This window comes from Zonotrichia leucophrys, chromosome 1, assembly GCF_028769735.1.
Source record: "Zonotrichia leucophrys gambelii isolate GWCS_2022_RI chromosome 1, RI_Zleu_2.0, whole genome shotgun sequence".
Lineage (NCBI taxonomy): Eukaryota > Metazoa > Chordata > Aves > Passeriformes > Passerellidae > Zonotrichia > Zonotrichia leucophrys.
The window spans coordinates 100,603,641-100,628,433 of NC_088169.1; the positions used below are offsets into that span (position 1 = coordinate 100,603,641).

At 40.8% G+C, this 24,793-nt stretch overlaps 2 protein-coding genes across 5 annotated transcripts in view; one reads left to right on the top strand and one right to left on the bottom strand.

The window, feature by feature from the left end:
* Positions 1-6,550, bottom strand: part of FILIP1L (filamin A interacting protein 1 like) — a 188,629-nt gene extending 182,079 nt beyond the window's left edge. The window contains exon 1 of the mRNA XM_064725653.1: positions 6,301-6,550. The gene's annotated coding sequence lies outside the window, so the exon portion shown is untranslated. The remainder of the gene's footprint in view (positions 1-6,300) is intronic.
* Positions 1-24,793, top strand: part of CMSS1 (cms1 ribosomal small subunit homolog) — a 223,665-nt gene that overhangs the window by 184,691 nt on the left and 14,181 nt on the right. For 3 of the 4 annotated variants that reach the window (XM_064725681.1, XM_064725691.1, XM_064725699.1), the window contains 2 exons: positions 18,483-18,583; positions 23,175-23,246. In XM_064725681.1, coding sequence (XP_064581751.1) covers positions 18,483-18,583; positions 23,175-23,246 — 173 coding nt within the window. Of the gene's footprint in view, positions 1-6,449; positions 6,786-18,482; positions 18,584-23,174; positions 23,247-24,793 lie in introns of those variants that run through there. The other variant, XM_064725709.1, reaches the window with a different exon arrangement.

The window sequence follows — 24,793 nt, forward strand, 5'->3', positions numbered from 1 at the left end:
TCGTGTCCTTTCTGCCAGAATATAACAAACTATTATATTCCCTTATAGCACTTCCAGAATCCCACAGAACTTTACATATGTTATTCAGGCTCCAACAAACCCCATTAAGGGATACTTCTACATTCTTTTATTCTTCTTCTTTTTTTTTTTTTTTACAGTAAGACAAACTGAGGTGGAAGAAGTGCTAGTGGTCTGCTAAAGGCTAAGTAGTCCCTCTCAATGCATCAATGCCTACTCCCAGTCTCTTTAGGATAACAAAGCACACACATGCACCTGACTTCCATCCAAATAAATCCTCTAGAACTCCCTCCTCTGACCATGTGCACTGGACATTTACACAAAGCAAACACAGCTCATCTGTGCAATTGTACAATAGAATATTGACTGCTTAGTACATGCCATAGCTTTGGACATTTAATAATAAAAATGTCTTCGGTGTTAGCAGCTCTGTTTAACTAACATGTCACCAGTAGGGAAGAGTCCAGCTGAGCCTTCTGCAGTCATCATTCCATGCCCTGCACTGTTTGATGAAACCTGGAATTTCTTCCTTTGTTTCTGTGTCAAGGAGCAAACTTGATGAGAAACCCACCTTGTACACTTATGACTGGGAAATCTAAAATGGAGGAATATCCAGGCTCCCAAAGAGATTTGTGAAATTCTTTGCCCACGTAAGGAGCCAATCTCTGGCAAGACTCAATAAACGTATAATTAGACTTCATCGTCTGCACTTCAGACAGCTGAAAGTCAGATGAAACTTAGTGTGAGGGGGAAGAAAAGCTCTGTTTTTCCCCCTTCAAGAGCCTCAAGTTGCAAAAAAGGTCATATAATTTCAACCTCTTGGTGTCTGCTTGTCTGTGTGGAGAAACTCCATCACAGCTGTCGCCATGATATTTTCTGAAAAATCCCTTTGCAGGATTTTTCTCCTGAGAAGCTGAGAAGCCTCGGGGGAAAAGAAAATCAATGATTATCCGCTGCTGTGGAATGCAACAGGTGCATCTTTGATTGGTCCATGTTGGTTGTTTCTAATTAATGGCCAATCACATCAGCTGGCTTGGACTCTCTGAGAGTTACGAGCTTTTGTTGTTCATTCCTTCCTTTCTATTCCTTTCAAGCCTTCTGATTAAATCCTTTCTTCTATTCTTTTAGCATAGTTTTAATATACCATTTTCCTTTAATATAATATATATCATGAAATAATAAATCAGCCTTCTGAAACATGGAGTCAGGATTCTCGTCTCTTCCCTTGCCCTGGGACCCCTGCAAGCACCACCACATTTGGTGACCCCAAGTGAAGAAAAATTCCACATTTGGTGAGCCCCGAGTGAGGAACATTGCCACACACAGCCTGGTTGTGTCTCCTCCTAAGTGGGTTGGTGTTGGTGAGTGGGTGAATGCACAGCAAGGAATGTGCAGCCCCTTGGCTTGGCTGGGTGAGAAGAACTGCACAGCAGCAGCAGAGGCTCGAGCACACAAGCCGTGACGCATCATCTCAGCCCTTCATTTTTCTCATATATTGACAAGCTCATCCTGTACAGTCTCACTTTCTTCCAAGGGGGAGTTCCTTTCTGTCCCCCTCTTTCAGGCAGGTGTTGTGAGAGAGGACATGCATCAAGTTGGACTGGGTGGCATCTCTAAGGGTTGTGTTAGCAGAGGAAAACGCAGTGACAGGAAGAGTGACTGCTGCTCATTTGCTATTTAAATTGAGTGTTCCTAGAGACAGACAAGATGGTGTAAAATGCCTATTTTTACTGTGCTTTGTACATGATTTTTACATTGTATCTTTAGGGAGAGTATCTCAATTATTTGACATCCATTTAGAGGGTTTTTTCCCTCCTTCATTCTTATATTCACCCACAATATTATTTGTGATTAGAAAAGTGCATGAGGACTGTGCTAAAATACAACCACGTTGTAAATAATGATTTTTTGGTTTTTTTTTTTTTTGCAATGTTATTTGTGCTGGAATTGGATTCTGTTCTCCTGTTGAAGTGAATGCCTGCAGATCAGATTGGTATACTAAAAAGCTGGCTATGAGTGAAAAGTGAGAAAGTTCACTTCCAAGGATTTCTTTTAACAGGACTATGTTTCATTTTATGTAAAATTGTAATTTACTGGTTTGCAGCTGTCTATATGCACTTTCACCCTCTGATGTTTGACACAGAAGAACTCAAGTGCTGTTGGATTCCTTTCTGTGGCATTTTAGCATCAGTAGTGGTCACTGTGAGTTTGCTGCAATTGAAAGAACTTGGGCTTATGTAATGGAAGATAAGAAATTTTTGTCAGTTTTGTATAATCCAAATTTTAACTGTTTCTTCCTGCATAGCTTAATGCTGCACTGTGTAGGTGGGATTGTCAGTGGAAATTGTTTTAAAGTTGATAACCTTCATCTTCTCAAATGAATGGGTTGTATACCCATCCTGAATAATAACCAAAGTAAGTACTGAGAAATAGAAAATTTTACTGAGTAGGACCACGAAGTTGTCTGGGTGAGAAGTAGAGCACTGGGTGTAGCAGATTGTGGTCTGCCTGCAGTTTTCCTGAATTTAGGGCTGGCATTTTGCTGCTAAGCAGTGTGGTGCTGCAGGCCTGAAGAGTACCTCACTGTTCCAGTGCATTTCTTGTCCTGTGCCTTACTGTGAGCATGAAGATTTATTGTGCTTTGAGTAGACAACACTCAATTTGCCACAGTTAAAAGTGATATTCTGTAATGCAAAGCATGAAAAACAGTGCTGGAGATCGTTCTGTCAGTCCCAACACTTGTATTGGGACAAGAAAGAAAATGGAAATGATGGGTCTATTCCTCTCCTCAGTGCACACAGTTTTCTGCAAAGACATCTCACTCTACCAGCAGGGCACCCTATGGAAAAGTTGTGTTTTTGGGGCTTTTTCCCCTCCAATTTTTGAAAGATGGATTTGTGAAATCAGGTCAGACAAAGGCTGGGGTTATGTGCCTGGTTGTGAGTATGAACTTTGATTTCTTTCCCTGTCTTTATTACAAGTAAGTCTCAGGGGAAAGTACTGCTTAGCTGAATGACTATAATTATTTAATTAACTGCTTAATTAAAGCTTTGGAATTTTTCTGTGTCTATAGCTATCTCTCTTTCCTATACAGCATATATTGGCATATCATCATCCATCCCTTTCTGGAAAGTATAGAAGTAGTGTCAATAGTCACTAAAGGTTATGAAAGAAAATTTCAGTGCAGGATTTAAGGCAGTTCTCCTTCAGCAGTTGTAGCCCCTGTCTTCATACCAAGTTCTGTGTTCCTCCCTTATGCAGGTATACAACAGAGCTGTACCCAAGTACTCACAGACTGACTCCAAGAGCTTCCTTTACCTTTCTCACACTCTCCAAGCCCCTTTTGGGTGTCCCTGCCTCGATGCCAGCTGCAGCACCAGCTGTGCATTGATGATGCTGGCTGGAGATGAGTCTTGGGTCCTGCAGGTTGACTGCAGAGGTGTGTAGCATTGCTGCTGGCAGGACCTCTTGTTAAAGGTCTTTGTTGAGATATGCTTTGACTCTCCCCAAAATCCCAGCTTGTTTCTGTCTGCTCAGCTTGGCAGGGAGGGAGAAAAATCCCAGGGCTGTTTGTTGTTTGGTTGCACCAGAAGAAAGCCCCAAGGCAGAAGGTAAATACAGGGAGTGGAGCAGGGGATCTGATGCTGGTGGAACTTGTCCCCCTGGTGCTGTTTGGATTTACCCATCTGGCTCTGGTCCTGCTTACACCTGTCAGCTGAGAGGGACAGTGCCAAAGCAAGGGGTGAGTGAATGTCCTCTTGGAGCTTTGCCTGGCCAGCTGGCAGCATGCATCATCAGCCAAGCTTTCCCTTCCTCCTTCTCCTCCACAGCCTTGGACATGTCATTCAGTATGTATGGCCATGCCCTACCACCACAAGGGAGGAAGGTGGGTTTCAGCCCCATCAGCCCCTCTAAGAGAAATGAAGGGTTTCAGTCTTTCTTTCTTTCTTACACGAGAAGAGAAAAAAATAAATTTCCTCCTTTTAATTTACTATGTTTAAATTATTTTCACTTGTATAGTGGTTTCCACTAGAATGGACATATTGTGCCCACTGGAGACCACACCTTAGCAAGACAAAGCTAGCTCACTGTGCTGGAATTTTTTAATGGGGTTTTATGAGAAGAGAATAGGAGGAGGAAGAACCCACCAAGTAAGATTGTCTTCAGAAAAAGGTTAGAAGCAGATTGAGGTTTGTCTACCTTAGAATATGAGGCCTGTTCACTCAGATATGCTTCTTTCTAGCTTCTTCTGGTAATGCCATGCCCATATTCATCATCCTACTGCCATTTTCCAAAGCTGTCATCCTGTCATCCCCGTGTCAACAAACCTCCCACCAGTTTGGGTGACAGACACATTTTAGGCTCAGCTCCTGTGGGGAGGGTGTGATGACCCTTCCTTCAAAACAAGCCAGTCCTGTCTGCCACTGACACAGCAGTTCCTGTCCATCTGCCAGGGGTGTTTGGGAGCACTGCATTAGGAAGCTCAGTCACAGCACTACTGCTTTTTTTTAAGCCAACCCTACATCCCTGATGTCTTTAATATTGGTGGGGGATTAAGTAATATTTTCCCATGTGCAGATGGAGAATAGTACCACGAAGTGTCACAAAAACTAAGTTGATTCATCAGGCAAACATTTAAAATGAACATTTAAAATTTATTAAAATGTATTTTTCCCCTTTTCTATCAGTGTAAAACAACTGTTTATAAAAGATTCTTCGGATCTTCGGATCTTAGACTGCACTAGGTGCTTTTATACTGTGACGCCTTTTACTTGCTGATAAATTTGATAAATGCATTTGCAGTATTTCAGCAACCCTCCTTTAGCAGCCTTTTCTTCAAGTTCTCGCAATACAAACCTTCTGGATGAATCACAGTTATCACATGCAACACAGCCCAAGTTGGTTCCATGGCATGCTACCATAATTTTCATTTGTTAAACAGTCTTAGCACTGCTAGGAAGTATTTTGTGTGAAATGGATTGTGTTTATTACTTCTGTCAAATAAACTTAACACTCAAGACTCCAAGCATAAATTACTAAGCAAAATCAGAAGCAAAGGATGAGAAGATCCTATATATAGTTGAGAGTGAGCAAAATGAGGAGTTTTTTCAGCAGATAAGACTTTTGCCAATTTAGAATGTTGTATAGCCTGATGCATGGCATTGTTTAACCAGCAGCTGTATTAAGGCAACCTGAAAGAAGTACAGGAATTCACTCAGTCACCTTAGCTGAACTCACAGTGAGTTCTCTTGCTCTTTGCTGAATTTTAATCCAGAATCCATCTGCCTTTGTTTAGTTGCTTCTGCTAAGGCTTTTACACAGTGATTATGTTGTGCAGTGAGTTGGTGCTGTCCCATCAGTGTTCGGACCTTTGGATCCAGGGGACCTTCCTACCCAATTTTTCATGTTACCATTCCTGTGGTCTTGCTGAGGTCATGTTGCATTAGAAAGTGTGTGTGTGTGCCAGTGCTAAATCCATGGCTCCAGAGTGTCTTTACATGACAACATTCCCCACATGTTGGATCCACACTACAGTATCATCTTGGCCATGTGAGCTGAAGTGTGTTAGGATCTCCTAACAGACAGGTATGCAATGATGTATTCTACCCAGAGGTTTTTTCCCTTAAGAGTCACAACAGTTTAAAATGAGGAAAATTGTTGAGCCATATGTGTGTTTAAAAAGAGAAGCAATGCTGAAGCAGTCTATAGCTTACAGTGGAAAGGAAACCAAATACAATATGATCTGTAATGCTGCCTGTACTCTGAAGCTGAGCAACTTTGGAACTATAAAGGGATTTGATCACATGTTCATTTATTAATTTTATTTTTTTTACTCATATCTGTGCCATTTACTGCAAGCCCTATATCACAAACTTGCAGCCATGCTTGCTCATATTGTGCAAAAGAGTGTGGCTGGAACATCTCTCAGCACATCTATATGCATGCCTGTATATGTAATCATGTGCATATAGCCACACATTTGGGGTTCTCTCATTTTCAGAATGATATAGTCTATTGGCATAGCTGTGTGCTTTTTACAGTAATTTAAGCAGGTCAAAATCAGATAGTATATATTCTATTTCACATGCTGATAACCTTTTATTTTCCCATTTCTTATGGACAGTGATAATGAGAATTGATATTTCTACATGGAGAATTTCATTATCTAAAAATACCCTTAATACTGACATGCAAAACTGGCATAGCAGAAGAAGCATATCGGATCCAAATCATTAATTGAGCTGTAATTACAATGACAATACAAAAATGAAGCAACCTTACCTTAGCTCAGGAGAGTCTTTTTGCTCTATCCCAGGCAGTTTCCTCCCCTTATTCAACTGAAAAAGGAAAATCCACTTAAATAAAGATAAGGACTGGAAGAGTGAGTGATTTAAGGAGTTCTCATCTGAACTGCTGATCCACTTGTTTTTAGCAAATTGCAAAAAAACCTCGATCCAGCAGTAGCTCAGAGCGACTTTTCTATTCTCGTGTGTTCTGTGGGCTGAGAATCTGCAAGAATAAACCTGAGACGGTGCTGCAAGAGAGAGACAGCGGGGGGGACCTTGGCACGGAGTTGGACCAAACTCTAAATATAGCCCAACCCACTTTCTGTGCAATTCTCTTCATACTCTGAAGGCAGATGACCTTGTCAGAAAACTGACCTCCTGGTATGTCCCCCTCTTAGTAGAGAAGATCTGAGGGAGCAGGATTGCAGCATAAAGGGACAGAAAAGCAATCCACCATCCGCCTGCAGCAAATGAATTTAGGTATGGGCTCTTATTTTCCTGGTAGTTAGAGCTGATTGACTCATAATGTGCTTTAGTTGATCATTTAAACAAATGAGGTGCATGTCAGTTCACAAAAGGCCTGTGCAGATGAGAGATTGCATTGTAATTGTTAGTCTTAAATAGAGAGCACTGACATAGATGTCTTTCCTCCTCTGAAAAACCTTAACATGTCAGAGTGTGCAGTATTGCCCTAAATGCTTCTCACTATAAAAAATTACCCCTCCTTTTACTTGCTCTTATAATAAGTAAGACTTTTTGGAAAAGTGAGTTAAATCTACAAATGTATATTCTAGTTCTGTATATATTTGGGATGCTAGGATAGCTTAAAAGGGGATGAGAACCTGCAAGATCAGAAAAACTGCAGAGAAATGTGAAGTATATGCAGAGAAGGAGAAAGCAAAGAATAAGAGGAATAGAAACATAACCCTTGTGCTAGGGAACTGGTTTTCAACAGATGTGTTATAATCTGGGGAATTTGCCACTCTAACTCTGCATGGCAACATGTCAGGGTATTTTGTTCTTAGCCTGAAGGAGAGTTTAACTTGATATGAGTCAACCTGATACTCTGTCAAATGGAGACCTGATACTTCTATGTCATATGAAGGCTTCTAAATAAAAAAAGCTTCAGAAATCAGAGCAGCTCAAAATGTCATTTCATTTTGTGTGTAAAGATGGGTAGGAGAGCTGGGATAAAAGACTTTATTTGTTTGCAGTGTTGTTCTTCAGTGGGATGTATTATTTGGTGCTGACATCTATGTGAGTGCATGCTACATGATATGCATGCGTGCAGTTTTCCATGTACAGAGAAAACCTGAGAAAAGTCAGGACTGTGATAACTGCATACTACAGATGTGTGCATCTGCAAAACATCCATGAGCCAAAAAGGTGGGAATGGTATCAGTAGTCAGTAAGTAGCAATGTCTCTGTGTACAATAATTTCTGCTGTTAAGTTTTTGTGAAGTGTGCTATATATCCTTTTAATTGCAGCCTACTATTTCTGGCAAGTTCCACTGTGTAATTTTATCATGATCTATAGACTTGAAGTGCGCAGCATCAGCCAGACTCTCTGTGTTACCCTCACAGCAAGAACTGCAGCTGTGAGCCACAGCTGCTTCCCAATACAGGGAACAGTAAAAAAGCACAAATCTCTGGCAGTATTAAGGGAGACATCACATCTGGGACCATGCTACATTCCTGCCTGAAACTCAGTCACAGTCAGAGCTAGGCTAGACCCCACCCATTAAGTAGTTTTATGGATTTATCCAAGTTCATCTTTCCTCTCAGTTTACCTATTTCTTCCCCATTAACACAAATAAATGTTTGTCAGAAGTTAATATTATAGCAAATGGAGAATGCTGGTGTTTGATTTTGAAGAGAGGACCGGAAAAGGGAACAAATCCACCTCCAGATAAGTGTGTATTGAATAGCACTGTGTAAGTGGTGAAATTCTGAATGTACAGGTCACCAGCATCACTAAACATGGATGTGTGATGTCTGTGCTTCAGGGTGGTGCCCTCATGAGAGCCACACCAACCCTACCAGTTCCATCTCCACAGTGCCACTGCCAATTCTGCCCCTCTCTCTAGTGCCAGGATATTGAATTCACCACAGATCCCTTCATTCAGACCAGGAAGGTGATGAGGATAAAGGAGGGAATATATACTCCACCCCAGCACAAGTAGTATAATTTTCACCCTCTTTTTCACCAGTTTTTCACCCTCTGCAGCAAGCAGCAGCTTCCATACATAGATGGCTCTTAGAAAAAGAAGGAATCACATTGTTTGGTGGGTTAAAGCACAGGCATAGTGATGCTTGGGCAGGAACTGGGCCATGCACTTCTCCAATAGGAATATTGTGGAGAAGGAGTGATTTCTTGCTCATACAAATAACACACTGGTTGGCTTTGGGCAGGGAGTTAATCTTTGGGAAGGCTTTTATAGAGTGGCGCTGTTTATGTGTACAGGGCTCTAAATGTTGCATGACCAACCCCAGTGATGCAAACTTCCTGGAGGAAGGGGAAAGGCGTTAAAAGGGGTTGTATGTGCTCATCAAGATGGATGGAAAAGTGCTTGGTTTGACAGCTGTATACACTCAAGTTTTCTTTAGGATGACTTTAATTTTTCTGTCTGCACCATGAAGAGGAAAATGCAATAGAGGTTCTGGCCCCTAGTTTGTGCCTAGCATTTCCTGAGCTCTTGTGTTTTCCTTGTGATTCTGAATGGGTTTTCTGCATATTTGTTGACAGTTTTTAACTGTCCAGCTTTCTTTGGTAGCATTTCCTGTGGAATGAGTTTGGTCTGGCTTTTCCAGAGCCCAGGCAGTTTCCTATCCCAGATGCCTGTGTTGAGGTTGAGATTTATTTCAAGCCAGGCTCGTGGGATTCTCCCTCAACACTGTTAAACATTCTGTAACTAGTATGTGTGAGCTGATTTTTCTTTTGATTAACCCCAAATTCCTAGACATTTGTAGTTGTTAAAATATCCCACAGAGCATTTACAAGGTGAGATTGTGAACCATAATGACTCAGACAATTTCCAGTGTGGTCAGCTGTATCCTCTGTATCCTGGCTTGCCCTGTTCCTCTGCTTTTCAGAGTTGGACAGTGTTGTTATATGAGCATAAACTGTTGCACAGGATTAAACAAAACAGTCTCCCACTTCCGTATCTCTCTATAAAATGCTTTTGAATTAAACTTGAAGTTATAAGGAGATTATTGGAAGTTTCAGCTTGAAGGATAGTTTTTGAGAGAAGAAAAGAAAAAGAGTAGACTGAAGTGATTTGTGGATGTTATGTCAGCCTTCACTCATGATACCATTGGTGAAGGGTACAAAGAACAGAACTGATTCATATGATTTTTACCCTGTGCTGAAGTCTCTGGTTGCTCTTTTTTTGCAAGCTCATAATGAAGAAATTAAATTGGATGGCAAACAGTAAAAGGACCTATCATGTTCCTGTCGTGTCAAATCTTCATGTTTGTCCTTTTCTTACCAGTGACTAAATGAATACTGAGTTCTCTCTGCTCACCTTGGTGATGCTGTTTTCCATTGTCCAAGGCATAAGTGGGATATTCAACCTCTACTTAGCAGGTGAAAAAGTTAATTCTTATTAGAAGGGGAGTGGCCTACTACTTTTTACCTCTGATCAATCATGTTCTGTGGCTTTTCTACCATCTTTCTGTCTTACAGGCAAAATATAACAATGAATAAGTTATGAAGAGGGTGAGGTTGTAGCTATCCTACAAGCTGGGCTTAGTCTCGATCATATAAAATTTATTCTCCTGTGCTTACATATATGCAACAGAGGATTTCCTCTGATCTTATTCTCTGATATGCCCTGTATTTTGTCTCTTAATTCACTCACAACCAGCAAGTCATGTCAGAAATTAGTTTGTAAGTACCTGTTTTGAGTATTAAAAGTGTTTAAAAAAGGGGAGATGTAATTGTTAGAAATGTATTATGGGAAATCCCTTGCATTGCAGATAGTTATGTCTCTGATAAAAAAACATTTTTTTATCATATCAGAGTATAATGAAAATTAGCTTGATATTATTCTATTAAGACCTATTCTTTTTTGCTTGAATGGACAGTGATTTTAATTTAAATTATCCATCAGGGTAAAGAAGTGTGACCTAACTGAATATCCTGTCACAGGATTTATCAAGCAAAAATAGTTGTTTGTGCTAGATATGCCTTTAGAACTGCCCCAGGAAAGGGTCTGCATTTCCAGAAGAATGTTGTGTTTGACTTTGTAGTACAAGTTTTTGCCAGTCCATAGGAGCTGTTGCAGGAATTCCTACAGAGTGGCTTGGCACAGGCTTAGCCTGGCTGGAGTGTGAAGAAGTTTATTTATCTGAATGTTACCTGTAGGGACAAAGCTGAAGCTCTCTGTATCTTTGATGGGGCTGAGTCTGTTTGTGCTGAGTCCCACACTGTTTGCCCCTCACAAGCACACTTGGAAATGCCTTTTCTCAAATACCTTGGCAGGTAAATCTGCAGTTTGAGGCATCCTCGCAGACATCAAAACTCACTGCTGTGCTGGAATGCACTTGTTTTGGGAAGGGTCTCTTTAGTTTGTAGGGGTTGGAAGGCAGAACTGCCCAGACCTGGGGGACTGTGCATGGTTTGGGAGGATGGAGCCTGGCACCATGTGTAATTCCTCTGGAGGTTGTCTCAGCCTGAGCAGAGAGGCAGCTCTGGCTCTGTTGCAGCAGGTGATAAAGTCAGAGGAATGGTTGCTAACTGGTAATAACCTGCAACAGATCTTTCTGTGCAGCTTTGTGCTCCCTAGTGACAATAACAGGTACCAGTGCCTTCAGTGTTCCCTCTTCAGTTCTAAATGGTCAAAATACCCAAATATTTTAAGGCCCTATGAGTGAAGACACTTCATGTGATTCATGTGACCATTTTGCAAAAGCTAAACTGCAGAAATTGCCTAAGTTTTCCATTAAGCTGTAATATTGTGTCTTTTAATACAATTAAATGCTATTTGTTTTCATTTCTTGTGAGAGTATGTTCTTGTATTGCTTTCCAAGACTAAATCTTGTCTTATTCTACTGCCTTAAATTATTTTGCTAATCCTTAGTCAAGGAGGTAAGGAGATGTTTTGTTGTTTGGGGATTTATTTTCTGTAATGTGTCATCTAGATTTCTCAGTTGTGCCACTCACTGCACTTGATGCATGTCTGTGATGGGGAGAATTACTTGTTTTTCTTGAGTTGCCAGGGGACCCTTTCTAATTTAGCCAGAGAAAAGAAAAGGATGCTGACACTGTTGTGGCTATTTTCAATAGAATGGTTATGTGGTGATCTTCCCAAGGACGGATTGCTTTTTTGTCTAACATTTTTTATCTCATTTACTAGAAATTTCTAAAGTATCGCCATGATAAATAGCCAGCAATTTGTCTGAAGAACCATATCAATAACAAAATTTGCATTCTTAGCCATTGCATGGTCTGGAAATCCCCAAAAGAGCTTCATGGCTGTTGCTTGCCCAGTTGGCTTCACACCATGGGCTCCAGGGTATCTGAGCTATTCTTAGCCTTCTCAACAGGGAAAATCAAAGCTGTCCACTGCCTACAGAGAGGGAATTTAGGGAGGATTGACCTCGTAGACATGAAAGAGAGCCTCCTTTTGGGGTTAGCTGTGCTGGTGACACACAGCTGAGTAATTTAGGTTTGGACTGTGTGAAGTGCTGAATTCTCTTCCTCCTTCTCCCACTGCTATGCAGAACCTTTCCCTTTTGTCAGGGAAGTATGTTAATCCTTTTTTCTTAGTTAACCAGCCCACCAGCCGGGCCTGCTGCATTTACAAGAGCTCCTCTGTTGTTTGGGTACAAAGCAGGACCTGAGCCCTGAGTTCTCTGCTGCCTCCAGGAGAGGGGTGTGCTGTAAATACTGTCATTGCCACTTTTAGCCCAGCTACTGCGGTCAGCACAACTCTGCTGGCAGCAGGAGCCCTCTCAGCTGAGCCAGGATGAGCAGGGACTTGGGAGCCAATTCTGCTGACAGCTGTTACATTTTACAGAAACTTAATTGACCTTGCACTGCGTGTACCTGATGGGACATGCAGGAGAGATGCAGTGAGAAAAGTTCCAAGTAGTGCATTGACCTTGAGATTACTTAATCTGATTCACTGAAGATTGAGGCCAGTTTTTGATAGCAAAACTGAGAATAATAAGGAAGTATCAGAATATTTTTTTTCTCTGTCCCTCTTCTCCCTTCTTCTCATAGAAGAATGGCAATTAAGAAAAGTTTCAAGATGTGCCCAACACACTTGGCATTTTAATTGGCATCAAATGTGTTTCAATCTACTGAATTTAGAGTTGGGAGAACTCTAAGTATTTTGCCCCAGATTAATGAACGCAGATCAGTACAATTTAATCAACCAGTAAATAAAAATACCAGTTACAAATCAGCCTGAAATTAATCCATCATAGCACACCCTAACTGGTCTATGCCCACCTGCAGAATAATGACAAGCAAATAATTTCCTGTAGCATATCTGAAACTAAAAAGAGAGCATAACAAATACAAAACCTGTATCCACAGTGTACTGAACTTCTGGTTAAAAATTAGGGGACAGAGGCTTTATTTAAAATCTAGTTTTGGATATGAGACAGTTTTAGAACAGGCAGAGAAGGATGGAAATCAGAAAGGGGAGAAGGGATGGGAGGGGCATAATAAATTTTGTACAAACTTTGTTCTCATGCAATTCTAGTCTAGTACTGATACATAGCCCTGATGAAAGCATAAGGGAAAAAAGCAGGGATTTCTGACCCAGAATATGTCTGATTGCAGGCAGATACATCAAATAAAAGTTGAGGGATTCTCCCTTGTGAGCGTGTAAAAAAGGTTCCCTTCAAATTTTGTCACAGAGAATAATTCAGTGGTAAGAACTGAACTTGTCTTGTACTGGCCTCTGTCACTGGGAGCCTTTTGGACTCCAATCAAGCCTGACCTTGCTTAGCTCCAGAACAAAACAAAACAAAACAAAACACCAAATTAAAAACAAAACTTAACAGAAATTATTCTCTCATTATCTTTGGGTATGTATGCAAAACAACATATTTCTATTCCAAGTTTTCTTTTTAATTACATGTTGATTGTTCCTACATTATGAAGAGTTCTAAGAACCTTGCCTCCTTCCTCTCTCAAAAATCTTCTATTGTTTTCTTCATATTCCTGTCTTGTAACAGGCTTTTCATGGCTGGCATCATTTCTGTGAGCTGCATTTATCTTTATTTCAGACGTAGGCTGGCTTGAACCACAGGCTGCATTTCCCAAAGAATTTTAAGATTATTTTCAGTCATAACTTTTTGTTTATTTTGGGGCATTTGAAATTGTTCTGCCTAGAAGAGTTTCACTTTTTCAGTCAGCCTTGGTTCTTACAGGAATTAATTATTTATGTCGTTGTCATAATAACTCCTATGTTAATAATTTCAGAGTAGAAAAGTGGCATGTGAAGGTCAGAAGTCTCAGAAATGGTGAATCAGCCCAGCAAATGCAAACTTGTATGTACCAGCTATTTTGTATGAACAAAATTGCATTCACATCAAAGCACATGTCATTACATCCTATATCATTAAGGTCTTGTTTGCCTTTAAAAATACCACAGTAAATAATGAAAAAATTTGAATTCATTGTGAATATATTAGTTAATAAAGGTGATTATTAGAGAGAGCCTGTTAAATTATCCAAATATCTCTCTACTTTTTATGTGAATGTGTATAAACATACAGATGTGTATGTATTAATAGGAGTGTTTACATGTGTATAATTAGTACACATGTTGATGTGCTTAGACTACATGCATATGTTAGTACTATATTTGAAAGAAGTTACAAACCAGTGCACTGGATGATTTTAAACAGTGATATAAATGAAAAAGTCTGTGTGTGTGTGCATTTGTGAAGCAGAAATGGCTTTTTTCCATTTTTGCATGGTTCAAAATAAAATCAAATATAAATGCTTCATGACTGGGAAGCCTGTTAGTATGTGCCATGCTGCTGATGTAATACCAAAGCAAAACACGTGGAGAGTTGTGGAATTCCCATTTATTTTTCTTTATTTGAGAGCATTTTGTGATGTTCTGATGGCTTGGACGACCTTGTGGCTGTGTAAATGGTGTAAGTCTCAGGGAAGCAGAGGCAGAGAATTGCTGTGCTCAACAGCATTACCCTGCAAGCAGTGTGTCCTGTCAGCGCCTGCCTGCCCCCTCCTTTGCACCTCAAGCCAGATGAAAGTCAACTTTGTATTAATCAGTTAGGTTCTGCATTTTCACCAGCTTATTATTAAGGAAGGATTTCTGAATTCTCCTGTTCTGGCAGAGAGAGGTCTCCTGGGAAGCTCAACACCTCAGAGCAGGGCAAACAGTGCTGGTCTGTTACAGACGTGCTTGTGATCTCTGAACTTCTGCATAGATTTGCATCAAGTTATGATTTATTTTGTGAGTAACCCCACTGACATCAAGGTAACTATTTGCAGAGAAAGGTACATAGTTTAATGTGAGCATGCTTGGCAGAGTCTGGCCTGTGGTACTTTGATGCCTGTAACAAAATGCTGCTGTCATCACAGGAGCTGACATGGTGTCACAAGCAATTACAGCTTGAGATGAGCTGCTGTCCTGACTGGGACGTGGGTGATTGTTTCTGGAATAGATAGAAAGTTCTCCAGTTGTCTGAAATAAAGATACTGCAGAAAGATGCTCAAATTTGATCTGATGTTTGTTGAGTCTGAATCTGTGCGCTCTTCTCTCACTTCTTGCTGAGAGCAGAGGACGTTGCACCATGAAGTGCTGTCCAAAACTCAAATGAGCAGTGAACAGGTGGCACATTGTCAGGCTATTTCAGATCATGGAAACCATTTGTCCAGTTTTAGATTGCTATTGCTAGCAGCATGTCTTTCAGTTGTGAGAAAGAGAAGAGGTTATTTAAGACTTACACAACTCCTGTTTGCCTTTCAGAGCATGCCAAGTGGGATTTCAGAAGGAATGCTTGCAGATCACAGGCAGCTTCCCCTGAATCTATTTGATGCAATTCTAATTTATTTTCAATGTGAAACATTGGAAAGAGCTCACACAGCAGTTCATTTCAGTGAAACATGTGCAAATTCATTTTGGAGTGGGTGTTTGGGGCTCAAGCACAGTGAGCAAGAGGGATGAAGAGGCAATTCTGATTTCTTTGATGTACTTCATTTATATCATCTCTCCACAGCCTGCTTCAATGCAGTGTGTCCAAGACCCCAGGGGTGTGGAGCTGGTGTGTGTTAAAGTTGGCTGCTCTTTCAGTACCTCTGGAGTCAGGGCAAATGAGAGAGAAGTCAGTGATGGATCCCTTAAATACAGAAGCTGCTCTACCAATATACAGCACAATAAATTTGCCAGAGAAAGGGTGATCCACAGGGCAACAAGGCCATGGTAATGGCCAGTGGTAACCCTGAATTGCCAAGACACCTTTTGAACTTTCTGGAGTATGCTGAAGGATGTGATTTTTCAGCATCTTCTAGCAAAGTTTTGTATCTGAGATTCCAAAGTGGCTGGGGGACATAAGTGTTAAGTGACTTTGGAGAGCAATAGGCAGGAAAGATCTGCTGCTGTGCAGGGACAGCCATATGGTTGTCTCGGTCTGGAAGTCTGCTAAGGGAGGCAGGAACCTCCCCTGAAATAGAAAATGTAAACCCTCCCCACCCCTCCGAACTGCTATAAATTTTAAATTAAAAGGCTCTCAGGCAAAAAAGATGGGAGCAGGAAATAACAGTTCTTTAATAGGGAAGAAAATAAAAGGATAAAATAAACAATGCAGTACACTAAAACAACACTGACAGAGTCAGAACCCAACCTAACACCCTGTTGGTCAGGGTGTTGGTAGCAGTCCAATTGGAGATGTGACTGCAGCCCTCCTGGAGTGTCAGGGATGGTTCTGCTGGAGCAGAGATCCTGTAGAAAAGGGTGTAGTCTTCCTCTGAAGATCCAGTGGAAGAGGCAGCTGCTGTTCCTCTGGGAAATCCAGTGAAGAAGCCGTGCAGTTGTTTCAGTCCCTCCAGATTATATCTGGGTAGGAATGCTTGGCTCCTCCCTCTGGGCTCATGTCTCCCAATGGGATGTTATAGTTCTTATCACTGATGCAATGACATTCAATAGCCTGTTATCAGCAATGTCCCCTCCTGAGGGAGGAGTGGTTGTGATCATTCAGAGAGAGATAAGGAAAACTGCCCACTTGACAAAAGACAACTGCCACACAGATGGTAATAGAATACATCTTGCCTTGCAATCTGGAGCAATGGTACAGGAGCACTTGGACAGCCTCAAGAGAAAGATATTTGCTCTGTAATGTAATGAAAAGCTTTGTCCAACAAACTTTGAGCTTTCTTTGTTGCCCTGTTCACCTGCTGCCAATGTTGGGCTGTAGAGGACTAGGCTCATCATTTCTGCCTGGGCTCTGGCACTCGTGTGGCCACAGTCCATTCAGCTCTGATTGAGGCTGTGCCTGCAAGGAGAGTGAAACACACAGGTCAGCTGAGCTGTGATGTTCACTTGCTGCACACATTCCTTCATTTGCTCTAGAGCTGGAAAGCGAGGGCTTTTCTTGGTGAATTTCTATTTTAAGATTTCAGAATGACTTCATTCTATACAGAGATGCAAACAAGTGCTGTCATTTCTTCCATGGCATTTATTTTGGTTTTAATTAAGTTCATTAACGTATTTATCTACCCTCTTCACTTGGGAGTCTCTTAGTCTCTTACTGAAAGGAAAACAAATTTTCTTCTCAGTTGCTCCTCTCTTTCTAAAGACCTTGTGGTTTGCCAAGAATCTAGTCTATACCAAGTAAGATTTCATGGCAAATGGCATCCAACCTGCTAAAACAAAGCTGATTTTCTTTACTATCTTTCAACTTCTTAAACTTTCTTGAAGTCCTAAGAGCTGTCAGACCCCAAATTTAGGGTGTTGACAGTTACACAGGCTTTTGAAGATGAGAAAAAGGAGTGAAGATTATGAGATGGTGTCTTTCTAGGAATAAATATGTACCCATTTTGTTACCCATTCTGTCACACTGGGATTTTTAAAGCCACTGCCTGATTGCCACATAATATATAATGTTACATTTGTGGATTAATAGAGGTTCTTCCCTCCCATCTTTCATCCCTTTACTTGCCTTTCACTTAAATTCTTTTGCATATTTCTCACATATCCTTTCACTTACTTTTTTCAGTCAATAGCTATTTCAACATGAAATTTGTAAATACCAGCTATAAGTGATTTTCTCTCTCTCTCACATTCTCTGGCCATCAGTTTACTCTGTTCACAACTAGTAGTGCATAGATATATCATCTATACTTCAGGTGATGCTTAAAAAATCCTTCTATTCCTCTCTTTTCAAAAATAAATAACTTAATCTTGAAGCTGTGAATTTACAGCTTTGGAATGCAGGGGATTGCAGTAATGGCAGAATACCTGTTGGGCAGATATATTCCAATTACAGAAGCTTAATTAATTCAGTTTGATGGATGAAAACACTTCTGGCAATAGTCAGGGAAATAACTCAGTTCCTAATAGAAAAGTCTGCGTTTGAATACATCTAAAGCACTATTATTACACTGTTGGAGGGAGCTGTTGCTGTGCCTTTATTTTTTCCCCAAAGTCTCTCTGTAGATAAAAGAGATGAAGAAGAGAATGGGTAGAGACACCTGAATTTAATTAGTTGTTTTTTAAAACATAAGTGTGTATTAGTCTTGTGGACATTCTGCTCAAAATTTGGGAGTGGTGCCTTTGTCTAATTATTGCTGAAGTAAGAAGCAAAATTAAAATGTCCTTGCAGGAAGTGTGCATATTTTTTATACAATAGAATATTATACCTGTCTTGTAATTTTTCCTCTTTAATGTGTGTCAGTAAGGCATTTGGGAGCTTGGAATGGGGATTTTGTGCATTTTTGTATGTGTTTTCTTGGATCTTTTTTCCTTCATCTGCAAGACTTGTTTTAGTAGGAGGAAATAACTTTACTTTGAAAGAAGTATCAGCAAACTTAGCAAGAAGAATGCATTTGTTACAGCTGTATTTATTGCCAATAATAAGATTGTATTATGGTGACAACGTTTCAGCTAGAGACTTTATGCCTGTTTTTGAATGCAAAGATGGGTAGATGGATTTGAAAAACAGTAACAAGAACTCTTCTTTGTTTTTTATTAGATCCTTCAGATGATGAAGCTATTGAAAAAGCAAGTGAAAACAGGACAGCAACACGTCAAGATTCAGATTCCAAACCTGCTGTGAAAAAGAAAAGAAAGCAGGTCTGTAAATTAAGTAATTATTTAGCACAACAATGATAATGCATAGGAAAACATAACATCCTTTTTGTCAGTAAAGGGACAGTTTTCTTCACTCTCTCTGATCTGTTCAGTTTTGGGTTTTTTTTTAAATTCTGTTGCCTTATTTGGAAGTGGTCACACTCTAATACATTTCAGCAAGAACTTCACACTTGTTTTGTGTGAGTTGAGATTGTCAGGCCCGTCCTACAAAGTGACTGTCCAGTGGTGCAAGCCTGGGTGGTGCTACTGAACATCCTCCCCTGCAATTTTTTCCCTTTCCCTGCACACACACAGTCTGGAAAGCCATATTTACTTCTTATACAGATTATCTACCCAAGCATGTCCCCAGTTCAAGGTCCAAGTGAAAAAGAATTTAGGTCTTCATGGATTGATGTTTTCTTATTCTTGCACTGCTAAAACCTTCATTTAATGCCAAGAGGAACTTGTTGTTCAGCATTATGCGGAGTATGCCAAGGAACATCAGCATCACCCCAGTTTGAGGGAAAAAGTCATCTAGAGGTTGGCTGATTTTATGAAGTTTCTTGTTTGAAGGTAAATTTGTTCTGCCTTCCTCATACCACCCAGGAGAACTGACTGAGTGGCTGTCAGAGAGCTAAAATTACATTGGAAGCTCTTTCTCCTTGAGGTTATGGATATCAGTTTTGACCCCAAGGTCAATAGTAAATTCACTCTGTAATGCCTAGGCAACTGCCCAAGTGAAAGCCATTTGCAGGGATGTTCTTTTTTTGTAACAGAGAAGTGTAAACAACATGATAGCAATCACTATGCTTCTGGATGTCTTTCCAAAGAGACCAGAGGTGAAGCGATCCAAATATCTGAATGAGATCAATGTTTTGATTAGGAAAGAGAACCAAGCAATACAGGAGAAAGCTCTATCACCTTTGTACATGCTCTGCCAGGGGGTCAGATGCTGAGGAGTGAGAATTCTCATGGAGCCACCTTTTATCACCATTTTCACTTAGGCGTTTAGTAGTAGGTTAAGACTTTGTTTGGAAGGGTTGCTTGACCCTTTTTATGAGAACCTTAGAAAGGACAGCCAACACAAGTTACTTAGCAAGGTAGCCTGGCACTGCTCAGCTGTAGCAGAACACCTGCCACTGCTCTTTCTGTCGTATAAAGAATATCAGCCTGCATGTTGGAATTAGGTAATTTGATGTTTAGATGTGAAACTGCAAGAGGGAAACGCTTTATGGGAGCTTAAAGTCATGGATGGGTTATTGCCTGTCTTTTAGACATACCAAATCAGAGTTATTTGTGGAAAGCTGGTGGTTTTGTAGTTCTGGGGCAAATAACAAAACCCATTTTACTCATGCTGCCTTATTCAGAGCCTGGAAGTTGTTCTGCAATGGACTTGGCACCTCAGAGCCTGTCACGAGACAGCCCAACAGAGTAATGAGCATCCATGTTCCATGTCTGCAGGCTGTCCTCAGGCTAACAGTGAAATGAGTGATCTCTCTCCAGTCTGAGTGATGCAGTGATGTGTTTACTTTGTCACAAACCCCAAAAGTCAGAGTATGTGGTTGACCTGGAATGTAAACTTTCACACACATGCAAGACTGTTTTCACTCTACATTTGAATTTCCCATCACTTTGGCAACGTGTAAAGAAAAAAAAGCTTGTTAGAAATATAATACAGGAAATATTTTATGCTCTGTGTATGATTAACAAACAAGGAATTTATGACATTTTAGTTCATAAATCACTGGTCTCGGCACAAATTTCCTGTTTTCTGCATTTTAAGAATTTCCATGTAAAAATAGCATAAAAACACAGAGCACGAGGGAGCAGTGTCAAAAACCAGTGGTTGTCTGCTTTGTGTCTTGCATAAGAAAAGCATGCAAATGACCTTTTCCTAAGAGTGGCATGCAAAGAGCTATTGCATGAGTAGGTAGGCAACTAATGCTTGGATAAGGGTCAGAAGTTCAGGATAGATCAGATGCTGAAATATTTTAGACATGTAAGTTTACAGCCATTCACCACCACAAAATTTCTCTTTTTATGTCACTATTTTTAATGTCTGAATAACATGGATTTACTATTGCTGGGCTAATAATTTTGGCGTAATATACTATGCCTAAATACATATATGCTGTGTAAAGGAGGCAATTTTGAGTCTTAACATGCTTCTCTCTAGGGAAGCAAGGCTTTTACTACAAGCCTGCTGTGTGCTTGTGATACCTGCTGTTTCTGTGGCTGTTGAAAGAAAGGGTTGCATACTGCCTTCAAAAAGGAAGCCATGGCATTTGGTGGTACTTTCAAATATTTGAATGAAGGCTTAACAGTGAGAAGTTTTTTATTTCAGAGAAATTTTTTCAGCTGTGTGGCACATTTCATTCTTTGCTCGTACTGATACGAGTTGGGAGTGTTTGCAGAGTTATGTAAAGCAGTTCATGATGTATAAGAAGGGAGAAATGGGCCCAAAGTGAATGAGTGACATTTTTCAGTATGCTGGAAGCAGCACTGGGATAGGGAACCATCAAACTCTACTAGAGGACAGAATTTCAGGTTGGCCCTTCTCTGACTTTTTGATTGCTTGTAGGTAGCCCTTGACTGAAGCAATGCAAAAGCTTGTTCTCTGCATAAAAGATGGTGTTGAACATAAAATTTATGATTAAAACACCTGGCTAATGGCCTTTAAGTATCTCTGGACAGCTGGGATGTGTAAGAGTAGAGCAGAGGGTAGCTCTGTTTCAGTCTCAATGTCTGGGAATGCTAATGGTATAGGGATAGGAATGAAGAAACGTATGGTGGTGGTTTAAAAACACTTGAATCAGAGTCAGGACAGAGATTTTTAAAATAGCCACAAACCAAAAATAAAGCAAGAAAACTTACATTAACTCTGGAAGACTTTTGTTAATTAAAGTGAGTTTCCACTTGCAGTCATTCCCTTCGTTTCTTGTGAAGATAATTTTGTTTATAGCTGAGAAAATAACAGGGACAGATTTCTGTTGTTGAGGCAAGATATAATCCCTATCACAACTTCTCATGGGTTTTGATGCAGGCTGCATGACATTCCAGCTGTAGCTGTACGGTGCTTTGCTAGCTGTAGCAAGTCCCCAGCCAAACCTTCTCTGGTAATTCTTAAGTTTCATTTCAATCCTCAACCAGTTTCAGAGCCACTGCTGTACAATACTCCCACCTTGGCAAGGGCAGTGGCATCACAGCACAGAAAGAGGTTATTTGTGTTGAGCATGGTGGTTACCTGTTTTAATAGCTGATTTAGCAAAGGGAGTGGGGGGGGAAAGAGAAATGAAGACATAATATAAACAATTAAACCCCCAAAAAAATGCTCCTGATAAGGCTGTGAGAGTTGGCTTGGACAGGCAGGAGTGTGCTGGGTTGGGTCATTTAGCACCAGTTGCCATGAAGTGTCCTCCTGCTAAGGTGGGGCAGTGCAGGGAGGGCTCAGAAAGGCCCAGAAACTCTGAACTCCTCTTTGCTTTCCTTTGTCCCTCCTGGCCTGACTGAAGCTGCCTTCCCAAGGCAGCACAGGAGCAGCTCCTCTGGAATTCAGCTAGGCTCCCTTTCCTGCTGATACTTTTCCTCCAGCCTTTCCCCAGGGAGGAGTGCTGGATTTGCTGTTCCTGAGCTTTGGAATGCTCCATGTGATGAGTCTTCTCCACATTTTCTTACAAGAGCACAGTTTTGCAGCCAAATGCATCATCGTGGCGTGGAGCATTTTCCTGCAGCTCAGCCTATTTTCCCATTGCTCTTCAGCAAGTCACTTACTAAGTTCCAAAGCCTGTCTGTGTAGAGAAATCTACACTTCCATTAGGTAGAAGGCCCCAAGAAGGCAAAAGAAAAGAGAATTGCTACACTCAAAACAAGAGAAGTCTGTGCCTTGCTTCCTCTTTTTAGGTGTTTATGGTCAAATCCTAGCCCTGGATTATGTGAACAGGGACTCTGGTACAAATGGACCAATTCAGCCTGTTCACTCAGGCACAAGAGGGTTAATGATAGCATCATGTATTTTTCTTGTGTGTATTTGACTCTGAAAAGTCAAAGCAAGAATGGGGTAGGACAAATTTGAAACATGTTTTCCTAAATTTTGTATTACAAGTGTAGAAGGAACTTCAGAGCATGATTGTTTCTAATTAATCTTGCCCAGTTCCACGTTATTTTACTGTCTGGATGCTCACCTTAGACCAAGTTATTTTAGAACACTACTGGCAAAGTTTAGAAAAATTATCATTCACAATAGCGGAGATTAAAAATATAAATTTAGTGGTAAATTTTGTTCATATTTACCTTGTGATTTTTTTTTTTGATGTATCAAAACCTGCTTTTCACCATTTTATGGAATTAAGACTACACCCTGATTGCTTCAATTTTCTCTTCTTTTATTCCCTCTCTTGGTTGCAACAGCAATCTCAACTCCAAAATTACTTTGTATACATATAACTGTAAGGATTTGATTCCTTCTAAGGGTGGGGAAGTTCAGTTTTAGTTGTTTTTTCCTAGCCCAGCATTATTCTTTCTGTATCTCCTCTTACCTCCTTTGCCTTCCTTTGGTGACTTTTTTCCTTACTTATTTTTTTAATGTGTTTTGCAGCCTACAGAGTGTTTTTTAAGTCAGCCTGAAGAAAAGCAAGAGAGTGCTGTGAAGGCAAAGAAGAGGAAGAAGGTATGAGTGTCCCAGAGTGTGTTTGGGGTCTGGCAAGTGGGTTTAAATGCTGCTACAAGATGAAGAATGGGGACAACCCTGTGGTGATGAGAAGTAATATGGTCATAATATTGCAGCCTCTTTTAGAGAAGGAGAGAAATTCCTAATTTTTAAATCTTACTTGAGATACCTATTCCCAACCTGACCTGTGGCATTATCTGTGTTCCACTCAAGGGTTGTTGTGGAAACCCAGGGCTCTGGGAATATTTCTCTGTCTGCTCTGGGGTGCCCTGACCTCCAGAGGAGCACTGACTTTGACCCTCATTCATGGAGAAAGTTTCCTAGACTTCAAGATAGACTGGAATCCAGAAAAGTGTGAAATTATAGAGAGTAGTGTAGGTGTATCACTTGGTGAGAAATTTAGGTCTTTGGGATTTTTAGTATGTTATGGATGGAAGTAAGATGGAGGGCACAGGGTGTCATCCTGGGCTTCTTCTTCATGCTTCTTTTTCCTTCTTCTTCATGGGTTTGGGTGGCGTTTTGTAATTTGGCAGAAAAGTCCCCATTGTGGGCTCTTTGGGATCAGTTATTGGGTTAAAAGGGAAAATAATCCAGGTATCAGTTCTTAATTGGATAGTTTAGTCTTAAAAGACGTGTAATCAGAGATTGTTACCCATTTTGTGCTTTGCTAATGAAAAGCTGCCAAACTCACAGTCGTGAGGCTGTTTTACTGATAAGAAATAATGAACACCTGAGTCTGAACATGACCTGCCATCTCAAGTGCCTTCAATCCAGACCCAGAGAAACCAGCAGCTGGTTCTGCCACAGGTTGTGTTTGTCTACACCCCACCTGCAAGTGTTGCCCACCAGGAAAGGGTGTCTGTATGGAAGAAAAGTGGAACTTCAGTTGCTGCAGAATGTGACCCATTCCCACAGTGTGGCCAGGCTCCAGCTGCTGTTCCATCTTTTGAGCCAAGGACTGTCCTTGTTCACTCCTCTCCTCTCTGCATAAGTATATAAATAAATACTCTGTATTGTCCCTCTGGCCATGCTCCATCCTCACCCACAACAACACACCCTGCAGTCTAAATGGAGATTATCTGGCACCAGGCAAGTTAATTGTCTTTCTGTAGGGGGACAGACCGTGCATAGTTGGCACCCTCACAAGGCTGAGGGGTGGCCTTTTTATGTTATGTTAGCCCTCTTAACCATCCAGGGAATGGGAAGAGGGAAGAGTGGGATTTTGCTTTCCATGTGGCTCTGGCAGAGTGAGTGCAGCACTCACTCCACTGGAGCCAGAGTGAAGGCGTGCCATGGCAGAGCCTGGCAAACCCACCTAGCAAAGAGCTCCATTCTCAGGCCAAGAGCAGCTGCTCACTTACACCTTTGCTTTCAGTGGGCCACTGAGCTGACATACACAGCCTGTCAAAAAATCCCATCAGGAAACATTTATTATGTTGATCTGTGGCTTCCAAACAAAGTGCCGTCTCCAAAAGTAACGGAAAAGGGGGGAAAACCCTTTTGTTTGTAAGCATCTGGAATGAATTGGAAGAAAAATAATAAAACTT